Source organism: Rhinopithecus bieti, unplaced genomic scaffold (assembly GCF_001698545.2).
Source record: "Rhinopithecus bieti isolate Rb0 unplaced genomic scaffold, ASM169854v2 scaffold_69716, whole genome shotgun sequence".
NCBI lineage: Eukaryota > Metazoa > Chordata > Mammalia > Primates > Cercopithecidae > Rhinopithecus > Rhinopithecus bieti.
Window position 1 is genome coordinate 73,241 of NW_016826382.1, and position 12,082 is coordinate 85,322.

A 12,082-nucleotide genomic window follows, 5' to 3' on the forward strand; every position below is an offset into this window, starting at 1 on the left:
CTTTCATTGAAATTGGTCACTGGTTTGGAGTGAGGAGATGATCTCCCAGAATAGGATGGCTCCCTTTGAGGCATTTTACATGCAGGATAGTAGGTGAATGAACAAAGTCCAGCAGATGTTGAAGCAGTCTCCCTGTTGTAAGCCCTGCTATATGAACAAACACCCACATGAAAAACAATGAAAATATTAGGGAGTGCCAAGTCTCTTGCTAACCTATAATGGTGGTTTAGGCTTTTTCATAGTGATCCCTGAACTCTAATGTAATGGTCTTCAAATGTCACATGATGCCTAAAAGAATTTTGAAAACTACCAGTATAAAGGGGATGATATATTTTATGTTGGCACTTTAATTTTTTTTAGTAAATATAAATAGTTGCAACGGATATAATTTACAGCATGCTGTAAATATTCCATTTAAAAATAAAGCTTTTGGTGCATGATCTTCTAAATACAACCAATGAAATCTAAATGCTGTAGTGATTTGATCCTACTATCACGCATTTTATGGAATGATTTGGTTCTACTATCATGCATTTTAGAATAGGATAAACAGGCTCTTATTTTTCCGCTTTTCTGACTCTGAAGAGCTCTTTTCTAATCATAAATTTTGTATTGTTTTTATCTTTGATTTGTTCTTGCCATTACTCCTTCAAGAGATTTTGTCCTAATATTTTATTCTAATAACTTATACTTCATTACCCTGTAACTCTTCTCTGCAACAAAATATGTATATAAATTGAAGTTCAAACATTTTCTCTTGTGGCCCTGAGGCTCTATTTGTTAAAATATTTTAGGTTGTTTACTAGTATAGAGTTCTAGTTTGCAAGATGAAAAGCAATCTAGAGAGTGGGTGCGTAACAGTGTCAATGTGCACTCCTGACCTGTACACTTAAAAATGGTTAAGATGGTAAATCCACAATTATAAATGAAATAAATTTTATAGTAAAACTTTCTAGATTGAGTTATTGCAAGTATTATCAAATGGTGATTGGAACATAGTTGTGCAGTTTGATAAATAATCACTAGCCATCCAAAGTAAACATTTGGAAAATCTTTCATTTACTGTTAAGTATTTATTGCTAAATGAGGTAGGCTGGCACCAGTTGTTTTGCTGTTTTTGTTGTTGGGTATCAACACTGTGAAGCTTCATTTGCACACTCAGGTGGATGGGAGTGAAGGCCCCTAAGCACAGCTCAGCTCTTTGAACTGTCAACAGGTTGTGTGACAAAAATAATAGAGTGGTCTATCAAAATTATTTTGATAATTAGCTGACAGTTCAATTAGGACAACTTTATATTTTGTTGAAAGCAAGTAACTGGAAACTACCTGACTGGCAAGGTTTACTGCCTGGTCATTAGAGCTGTTCACTGTTTCAGTTTCTGGTAAGTATACTAAAAGGACTTTACCAAGAAGTATATGACAATGAATTACACCTGCTAATTCCTTCATTTAGAGGACTGTTGTTTGATATGATGGGGAAGTAAAAATATTGAGTACTCAATACCAATACAATTTTTAAATAAAATGCTTTTTTCATGTCACATTTCACATCTCTTTTTGTCAAAGCTTTGGAGCTCATTCAACATATGAAGCATGTTTACCATATAACTGGGCTGGCAAAGTCAGCCTCATCATTAAACACAAATCAGCGTTGATTTCTCTCAGGAAAACAGTCTGAATTTATTTTTCATTTCAAATTAACATGCTAAGACATAGTTTGAGAAAATTATTGAAAGTACTGAGAAATTGAGATGTGTTTTCGGGTTACTTGCTAAATAAAGTTAAGATTGAAACATTGTAGAACTAGCATTTAGCCTATACTGTTCCAGGGAGGCCTGGTGTTCCTGAGTTGAAAGTGAGCTGTGTCCCTTTGCGGGGATACTGAAGTGATAATTACATATAAAAGTCAAAAACACTCTTACTAGTTGTATTAGACATGATTTAATTCTCTTATGTACTTAGTTTATAGTGATAAAAACAAATTGCTTTGGAAGTTGGTATATGTATTAGTCCATTCGCACATTGCTGTAAAGAAATACTGGAGACTGGGTAGTTTATAAAGAAAACAGGTTTAATTGGCTCATGGTTCCACAGGCTGTACAGGAAGCATGGCAGCATCTGCTTCTGAGGAGGCCTCAGGAAACTTTAAATCCTAGCAGAAGGGGAAGGAGTCTTACATAGCAGGACAGGACCAAAAGAGAGTGGGGAGGTGCCCTACACTTTTAAATGAACAGATCTCATGAGACCTCACTCATTATCACGAGAATAGCAGAGGGGATGGTGCTAAACCATTCATGAGAACTCTGCCCCCATGATCCAACAATCACCTCCTACTGGGCCCCTCCTTCAACACGGGGGATTTCAACTTGACATGAGATTTGGATGGGGACACAGATCCAAAGCATATCATTCAGCCCCTGGCCACTCCCAAATCCCATGTGCTTCTCACATTTCAACATACATTCATGCCTTCCCCACAGTCCCCCAGAGTCTTAACTCATTCCAGCATTATCTCAAAAGTTCAGAGTTTCATCTGAGACAAGGCTAGTCCCTTCCACCTATAAGCCTGTAAAATAAAAAACAAGTTAGTTACTTCCAAGATATAGTGGGGGCATGGGCCTTGGGTAAATGCTTCCGTCCCAAAATGGAGAAATTAGCCAAAGGAAGGGGTACAGGCCCCATGCAAGTCCAAAACCCAGTAGGGCAGTCATTAAATCTTAAAGCTCCAAAATAATTTCCTTTGATTCCATGCCCCACGTCCAGGGCACACTGGTTTGTGGGATGGGCTCCCAAGGCCTTGGGCAGCTCTGCCCCTGTAGCTCTGCAGGGTTCAGCCCCCTCGGCTGCACTCAAGGTCTGGTGTTGAGGGCCTGTGACTTTTTCAGGCATATGTTGCAAACTGTCAGTGGATCTACCATTCTGGGGTCCGGAGGATGTGGTCCTCTTCTCACAGTTCCACTGTGCAGTGCCCTAGTGGGGACTCTGTAGCAGGGCTCCAACCCCACATTTCCTCTTTGCACTGCCCTAGTAGAGGTTCTCCATGAGGGCTCTGCCCCTGCAGCAGACTTCTGCCTGGGCATGCAGGTGTTTCCACACATTCTCTGAAATGTAGGCGGAGGCTTCTAAGCCTCAAATCTTGCATTTTGTACACCCACAGGCTTAACACCATGTGGAAGCTGCCAAGGTTTATGGCTTGTGCCCCCTGAAGCAGTGTCCCTCTGTACCTGGGCCCCTTTGAGCCACAGGCCAGGATGCAGGGAGCAATGTCCCAAGGCTGCGCAGGGTAGTGGGGCCCTGGGTCAGCCCAAGAAAGCCCTTCGGCCCTCCTAGGCCTCTGGGGCTGTGTTGGGAGGGGCTGCCATCGCAGTCTCTGAAATGCCTTTGAGGTCATCTCCCCATTGTCTTAGCTATCAGCATTTGCCTTCCTTTTAGTTATGGAAATTTCTGCAGCCTGCTTGAATTCCTACCCTGAAAATGGACTTTTCTTTTCTACCTCGTAGCCAGGGTGCAAATTTTCTGAACTTTTATGCTCTGCTTCCCTTTTAAACATAAGTTCCAGCTTTAGGTTATTCCTTGGCTCACGCATATGAGCACAGGTTGTTAGAAACAGCCAGGCCACATCTTGAATGCTTTCCCATTTAGAAATTTCTTACACCAGATACACACTCTCAACTTCAGAGTTCCACAGATCCCTTAGAGCAGGGGCACAAAATGCAGCCAGGATCTTTGCTAAAGCATAGCAAAAATGACTGTATTAGTATTAGTCAGTGTTCTCTTAAAGGGACAGAATAAATAGGAGATACATATATAAATACATTTTATGTAAAATATTTTTTATATAATTAATATAAAATTATATTAATATATACTTATATTAATTAGTAAAAAATGTATAGAAATTTATATTTTATATAAGATATGTATTTTTATTTGTATAAATATATATATAAACTCATATATAGGAGCATATATGTATGTATATATAGGAGAGTTTATTAAGTATTAACTTTCTTGATCACAAGGTCCAACAATAGGCTGTATGCAAGCTGAGGAGCAAGGAGAGCCAGTCCAAGTCCCAAAACCGAGGAACTTGGAGTGTGATGTTGTAAGGCAGGAAGCATCCAGCACGGGAGAAAGATGTAGGCTGGGAGGCTAGGCCCATCTCTCCTTTTCAGGTTTTCCCTCCTGTGTGTTTTTTTTTTTGTTTGTTTGTTTGGTTTTTTTTTTGAGACAGAGTCTCATTCTCTTGCCCAGGCTGGAGTGCAGTGGCACCATCTCAGCTCACTGCAGCCTGCACCTCCTGGGTTCACTCCATTCTCCTGCCTCAGCCTCCCAAGCAGCTGGGACTATAGGTGCCCACCACCACACCTGGTTAATTTTTTTGGATTTTTAGTAGAGACGGGGTTTCACAGTGTCAGCCAGGATGGTCTCGATCTCCTGACCTCATGATCTGCCCGCTTCGGCCTCCCAAAGTGCTGGCATTACAGGTCCCAGCCATTACAGGTGTGAGCCAGCACGCCTGGCCCTTTCTTCCTGCTTTATATTCGCTGGAAGCTGATTGGATTGTGTCCACCAGATTAAGGATGGATCTGCCTTCCCCAGCCCACTGGCTCAAATGTTCATCTCTTTTGGCAATACCCACAAAGGCACACCCAGGATTAATACTTTCTATCCCTCAATCCAATCAAGTTGACACTCAGTATTAACCATCACAGTGACCTTTACTATAGTTCCCAGTAAGTTCCTCATTTCCATCTGAGACCTCCTCAGCCTGGACTTCATTGTTCATATCACTGTCAGCATTTTGGTCACAACCATTCAACAATCTCTAGGGAGTTCCAGATTTTCCCACATCTTCCTGTCTTCTTCTGAGCCCTCCACACCCAATTCCAAAGTTGCTTCCACATATTCAGGTATCTTTATAGCAATGCCCGACTCCTTGCTACCAATTTTCTGTATTAGTCCTTCTTGCATTGCTATAAAAACATGCTTGAGACTGGGTAATTTATACAGAAAAGAGACTTAATTGACTCATGGTTTCACAGGCTGCACAGGAAGCATAGTGGGAATCTGCTCCTGGGAAGGCTTCAGGGAGCTTTTACTCACGGCAGAAGGCAAGATGGGAGTAGGCTTCCTACATGGCAGGAGCAGGACTAAAAGAGGGGGAAGGTGCTACATACTTTTAAAACAACCAGATCTCGTGATCACTCACTCACTCATTCACCATCAAGAGAACGGCACCGGGAGATGGTGCTTAACCGTTCATAAGAGCTCCATCATCATGATCCAGTCACCTCCCACCAGGCCCCTCCTCCAACACGGGGGATTACAATTCAACATCAGATCTGGGTGGGGACACAGATGCAAACCATATGAGTATATATGAGCTCTATGAGATGGGAAAGACAAGGATTGATGTTAGTGAAATAAATGCTTTGTGATTTTATTGGAAACTGGATCTAAAAGATGCTGCATAAAACTTATGTTGTAGGCTTTACATGTGTGTCTTAAAGTTTTGGAGCCCCTGTGTGTGAAATAATCTGCATTGCCTACATGCTGTGCCAGCGGCATCCTTGGGTGAACACTGAGCAGAAATGTAACGTGTCCCTTTGAATAATGGGGAGGGATTTCAAGGGTTTGCTCTGCTCTGCACTTCTGACAATAGCAGGAGATAGAGGAGAGCCCTTTCCTCTGCCCCTTCCAGAGTGCAGCTGTGTTCAGAGCATGTAACTGTCCAGACACCAGGTTCTGGGGTCACGCTTCTTCCCTTCCTGAGTACATAGACAGTAGGTTAGCGGGGTTTTGAGTAGTCATTAAAAGTGGCTTCTCCTGAACCATTATTATTGTTATTATTTTTGAGACCAAGTCTCACTCTTTTGCCCAGGCTAAAGTGCGGTGGTGTGATCTTGGCTCACTGCAACCTCCGTCTCCCAGGTTCAAGTGATTCTCCTGCCTCGGACTCCTGAGATGCTGGGATTACAGGTGTATGCCACCACGCCTGGCTCATTTTTTTGTATTTTTAGTAGAGATGGGTTTTCACCATGTTGGCCAGGCTGGTCATGGACTCCTGACCTCAAGTAATCTGCCGACCTGGCCTCCCAAACTGCTGGGATTACAGGCGTGAGCCACCGTGCCTGCCCCGAGCCAGTATTTTGAACTATCCCATTGTGGTGAGCCCTGGGGATTTTTGTTTTTTTAATTGCCTAGGGCAGTGCACGATGGGTGAGAGGTTTGTTTTGCTTTTGGTAACCTGGGGAAAGTGCTTTTTGAAAGGGAGATAGAAAAGGAGGTTTGTTCTCGAGCAATTCAGTTTCACAAAGAATCTGTGGAGGTTAAGGTCTAGTGGCTGATTCTCATAAGACCAGTGGTTCTCCGTGTATGGCCTCCAGATCAATAGCATCAGCTCTTTCAGGAACTTGTTAAAAATGCAGATTCTTGGGCTGTACCTGAGCACAGTCAAATCCAGAACTCTGGGGGCCTCCAGGTGATCCTGGTGCAAGCACATAAGATTTTAGATGATTTTCCCTGACTCATTCATACAATGTCTAGATGATATAATGACTAGTTTTCCATAAACATTAGACACTTTATTTTTGTATATTTTGGAACCAATGTAATTAGTTTTCAGCTATATTGAAGAACACAGAGTATATACCACCTGATGAATAAAGGTTCCTAATTGCCAAGTGAGGAATGACAGGAGCCAGAACCCTTGGGCATGACCCTAACCTCATGTCCCCCTGGGGTCCTCTCTTGGAGGGTATCCTGGAGCTCTGTGGGCAGCTCATGGGCTTCTGGGCCGGGGTTAGGGTCTGCTGGAAAAGAGGTTAGTCCCTAGACATTTCCCAAACCTGGACCACCTAACGACAGGTCCGGAGGGGGGTGTACATGCCGCCTTTGGGAAAGAGACCAGACCATCATCCTGCCTCCCCGGACTTGTCTGATTTTAACCAGGTTCCTTTATTCGTTTCTTTATTCTTGCAATTTTACGTCTACTTCTGATCCTTTTGAAATGTAACCATTTTGTCTTACTAAAATACAAATCAAATGAAGACACTTCCTAGCTTAAAATTAAGACCCATACAGTCTTAATGGTCTTTTGCCTTTGGAAAAAGTTCCGAGGTTTCATTCAGCCTTGTGTTCTCTCCTGCCTCTGAGTTTCCTAAGGCCTGCCCGGAGCTGTGCAGATGCCCCCTCAGCAACCTCAGATGAGACAAGGGGCCTTGCTGAGGAAGGATTCTCCTTTCGTGCCACCCAAAAAAAATTTTTTTTTTTTTTTTTTTTTTGAGACGGAGTCTCGCTCTGTCGCCCGAACTGGAGTGCAGTGGCCAGATCTCGCCTCACTGCAAGCTCTGCCTCCCGGGTTTACGTCATTCTCCTGCCTCAGCCTCCCAAGTAGCTGGGACTACAGGCGTCCGCCACCTCGCCCGGCTAGTTTTTTGTATTTTTTAGTAGAGACAGGGTTTCACCGTGTTAGCCAGGATGGTCTTGATCTCCTGACCTTGTGATCCGCCCGTCTCGGCCTCCCAAAGTGCTGGGATTACAGGCTTGAGCCACCGCGCCCGGCCTTACCCAAAAAATTTACATTAATTTTGACGTTGCTTTTTCCTACAACATGAGCTACACAGCCTGTCCTATCCTGTCCTCAGGATATTCATCTGTGTTCATGACTGAGCTGCCCCTCGGTCAGTGTGGATGAGAGAGCTGCTGCCTGAGTCATTACTGCTTTTAATTTGTTAGGATCCCTCTTCCTGTGTTATAATTTCTTACTTAGTCACTGTGAGCTCTGTGAGAACGGAGCTGTTTCTCACTATCTCCGCAGGGCCTTGTGGAGAATTAATAAATGCTTGTCCTTTTATTTATTTATTTTATTTTATTTTTTATTTTATTTTATTTTTTGAGATGGAGTCTTGCTCTGTCGCCCGGGCTGGAGTGCAGTGGCCAGATCTCAGCTCACTGCAAGCTCCACCTCCTGGGTTTATGCCATTCTCCTGCCTCAGCCTCCGGAGTAGCTGGGACTACAGGCACCCGCCACCTCGCCAGGCTAGTTTTTTGTATTTTAGTAGAGACGGGGTTTCACCGTGTTAGCCAGGATGGTCTCGATCTCCTGACCTCGTGATCCGCCCGTCTCGGCCTCCCAAAGTGCTGGGATTACGGGCTTGAGCCACCGCACCCGGCCTTTTATTTTTTTAATACAACATTTTAAATTCATCTGCCTCTGCAGAAAACGGTGTGAGATATCTCAGAACTGAAAATAGAGTTACCATTGGATCCAGCAGTCTTACTATGCGTTTCTACCCAAAGGAAAGTAAATCGTATTAAAAGAATACCTGCATTTGTATCTTCATTCCAGCACTATTCATAATAGCAAAGATGAAATCACTTAAGTGTCTATCAGTGGATGATTGATTAAAGAAAATGTGGACTATAAATGCTTGTTTGTTAAGTACACTAACCACACCCTGTTTCTGGATATTTCTCTGGTGTTTATTAATATCGTCCCCCCCCCCCAACCCCTGTCTCTTGCATTGCAGTTTGGGGCGGAATTCCGAAGGTTCTCTCTAGACCGTCATAAGCCTGGGAAGTTTGAAGATTTCTACAAGCTGGTTGTGCACACCCACCATATCTCCAACAGTGATGTAACTATTGGCTACGCAGATGTGCATGGAGACCTGCTGCCCATCAACAATGACGACAACTTCTGCAAGGCGGTTTCCAGTGCAAACCCCCTGCTCAGGGTCTTCATCCAGAAACGAGGTACTGAAGTGGTTGCGTGGCTGCCTGGGCTTGTTGAACAATCATTTTTAAAATATAGTTTTCAATTTTTTCTGTCATTACATTTGGTTCTGTTTTCTAACCTGTAGTAGGAGATTAAAGAAATTAAAATGTGTTTGATCAACATTAATTTAATATACTTAAAATACTTACACTGTGTTTTCTACCTTAAATGGTATTGACTTCTGACTTTTAAATACTGAAGAAAGAATAATATTGATACTTCCAGTCGTTTAACTAGAAGTGAAATAACTCAGTGATAAGGAGGCTTGAGTCAGTGGCCTCAGAATGAAACTTGGGGTTACTGATGTGTGCTTTCCATCATCTCGTTGGGAGTAAGGAACATGTTAGCTTTAGATGATAACTTTGGTTAACTTTTAGCTCTGAGGCCCAGTTTCACCATAACTAATAATATCATTTTTTGTTAAAATAAATTACTAACATAGGTGAATGGCTGAAAGGGAAGGGGTGCCCTGCTGCTGACTTACTGTGGGACCTCATACTGCTCACATCTCTGAACTGCATTTAGATTTTTTTTTTTCCATCTCCAAACTTCGGAGGACCTTGTTGTTTCAAAATAATATGCTGAAAGGAAGAAGCACCTGCAGGTGAGGCTTGATATTGGGAAAATGGCATTTTTATAACTGACTGCCTCTCCTTCTTTGGGCGGCCCCGCAGTGCACGTGGTGAACACTGACCACCTCAAGGAGCCAAGCAGCCAGTGGTGACTCTTGCAAAGTGAGGTTGCAGTGTGCCCTGTCTGCCCTCATGGATCTGCTGCCAGAGTCTCTGGGACAGCTAGGAGAGGTTTCCCGGAGGAAAGCCTGAGCTGAGACTACAGGAAGCAGCAGCAGGGTGCTGGGCGGGAGGCAGGCTGGGCGAGTTCTCAGATGAGGCCCTCCGCCTCCTTCACCCCAGTGTCCTGCTTTGCAAAACGAGGGTACTACTCATAGTAGCCCCCGTCCAGTTTCTGTAGGGGTGATGCTGAGCAGCGTGCCGCCAGCTCCTCGCCCCTGCTCTGTAAATACTAGCTATGGCTGTTATTCCCATTTGTGGTGATGAAGGGAACGGCAGGAGACTCGTTGACCTCACTTCAGACAGATTCTCTGGCACAAGATCAGAACACTCTGCATCTGCAGTTCTCCCTGGGCCTGGGTATCCTGCTGATGGTGCTGAGAAGTCAACACAGCTGTCACTTCCTCACAGTGGCCTGGGGGACGGGCTCTTCAGCTTCCGCATCAGTCCCTCAGGGTTGCTGGGGGACAAGGACCCTCACTGTCTCTGCAGGGTTCTGCACAGCCTCCAGCACGCCACACCTCGGTCCTCTGTATGCTGCCCTCTGCAGTAGCCACCTGCTGCTTTGCTGGTCCTGGAATGGAGGCCTGTGCCCCCTGCCTCCTGACCTGGAACTCTACTCCTTCACATTGCCTGGGTATCTGTATCTGTTCACAGGCTGCCTTCTCAGGAAGGCCTGGTCTCAGCTGCTTGATCTGATGAGCCCGTGTTCCCCTCTGCATGTCGTCCTCTGTCCTCTTACTCAGCTTCCTCTGTGCTCTGTCCATTGCTCCCAGAGCTAGTTTGCCGTCCGTCTCCACCCGACCAGGAGCGTTGCAGGGCGTGTGTTCCTGGCTGTACCCCTGCCATCTGCGGTCACAGCATGTGCTCACATGGTGTGGGTTGAGCACCGGTGTGAAGAAGGTGTGGTGTAAACTGCAGATGTGCGCACAGGCTTTGTTGCCCGTTGTGCAGGAAACAAGTCTTTTGGCCCTGCTGACTGTGGAGCTGGGGTGAAGGCCGGCAGAAGGCACTGTGCCCTTTGGCAATTGGCCCCAGGAGTCTTGGCACCCTCTACTCGGGATGCACCAAACCTGAGGTGGGACCAGAAAGTGGGCTTATGTGTTGCCAGTGGGAATGTGCTAACCTCCAGCAGCGGCTTGGACAGCTCTGCCTCTTTCCAGCTTGCTGGCTGGGCCTGTGTTCAGTCTTCGTCATTTCTTTTTCCTTCCTCCTCTGCCCTCTGAGTAGTAGCCTAGTTTAACTAGCTGGCTTAGGATTTCTACGTCTCATGGTTGTAGCGTGAGCATGTCGCCAGCAGCCCCTGCCTTTCTCTGTCATGTTACAGTGTGGAGCTAGGGAGACCCGAACTCAGACCCCACCTTCTCCCTGGCTTTGTGACACAGACACACGCCTTGTCCTGCAGAGCTCTAATGTCCTCACCCGTACTGCCTCTGGGGTTGTTGTCAGGGCTTAATAGCGAAATCTGCTGATGACAAGCCCTTGGCTGGTCCTGTGTATACATCACTGGCCCGTCGGTCCTGTCCTGGGGAAAATCAGAGCTGCCTCTCACTGTCCTCAGTGGATTTGACTGTAAAGATGACGACATTCCAGGTGGCGGTTGGGGCAGTTGTATCCGGTGCACAGTCAGGCACCCTCCCTGCATAGTAATCTGTGCGGATGTTTAGTAATCTGTGTGTTTGGGGCAGAGCTGAGGCCTCCTGAGAGGCAACACTCAATCCCACAGCCTTTTTACTGCAGCACGGGTGTTGAGGGGTCAGTCACGGTCATGCTATTTTCATGATTCTACTGCAGCCATACCCACTCTATCATTTACTTAATAACTTTCTGTACACGGACATATTTTATTTATATATATATATATATATATTTTTTTTTTTTTTTTTTTTTTTTTTGAGACGGAGTCTGCTCTGTCGCCCGGGCTGGAGTGCAAGTGGCCGGATCCTCAGCTCACTGCAAGCTCGCCTCCCGGGTACGCCATTCTCCTGCCTCAGCCTCCGGAGTAGCTGGGACTACGGGGTGCCCGCCCCTCGGCGGCATAGTTTTTTTTGTATTTTTTTAGTAGAGACAGGGTTTCACCGTGTTAGCAGGATGGTCTCGATCTCCTGACCTCATGATCCGCCCGTCTCGGCCTCCCAAAAGTGCTGGGATTACAGCTTGAGCACCGGCCCGGGCCTATTCTAAACCATATTTTTTTTTTTTTTTTTTTTTTTTTGAGGACGGAGTCTTGCTCTGTCGCCCGGGCTGGAGTGCAGTGGCCGGATCTCAGCTCACTGCAAGTTCGCCTCCCGGGTTCACGCCATTCTCCTGCCTCAGCCTCCCGGATGCTGGGACTTACAGGCGCCCGCCAGGTGCCGGCTAGTTTTTTGTATTTTTACGTAGAGACGGGTTTAACCATGGTTAGCCCAGGAGTCTTGATCTCCTGACCTCGTGATCCACCCGTCTCGGCCTCCCAAAGTGCTGGGATTACAGGCTTGAGCCACCGCGCCCGGCTAAACATATTTTAAGAGAG

The 12,082-nt window shown here is 45.5% G+C and overlaps 1 protein-coding gene across 2 annotated transcripts in view; it reads left to right on the top strand.

Moving 5' to 3' along the window:
- PARD6G (par-6 family cell polarity regulator gamma) overlaps positions 1–12,082 on the top strand; it is a 104,821-nt gene that overhangs the window by 45,601 nt on the left and 47,138 nt on the right. For both annotated transcript variants that reach the window (XM_017863451.1, XM_017863452.1), the window contains exon 2: positions 8,535–8,757. In XM_017863451.1, coding sequence (XP_017718940.1) covers positions 8,535–8,757 — 223 coding nt within the window. The remainder of the gene's footprint in view (positions 1–8,534; positions 8,758–12,082) is intronic.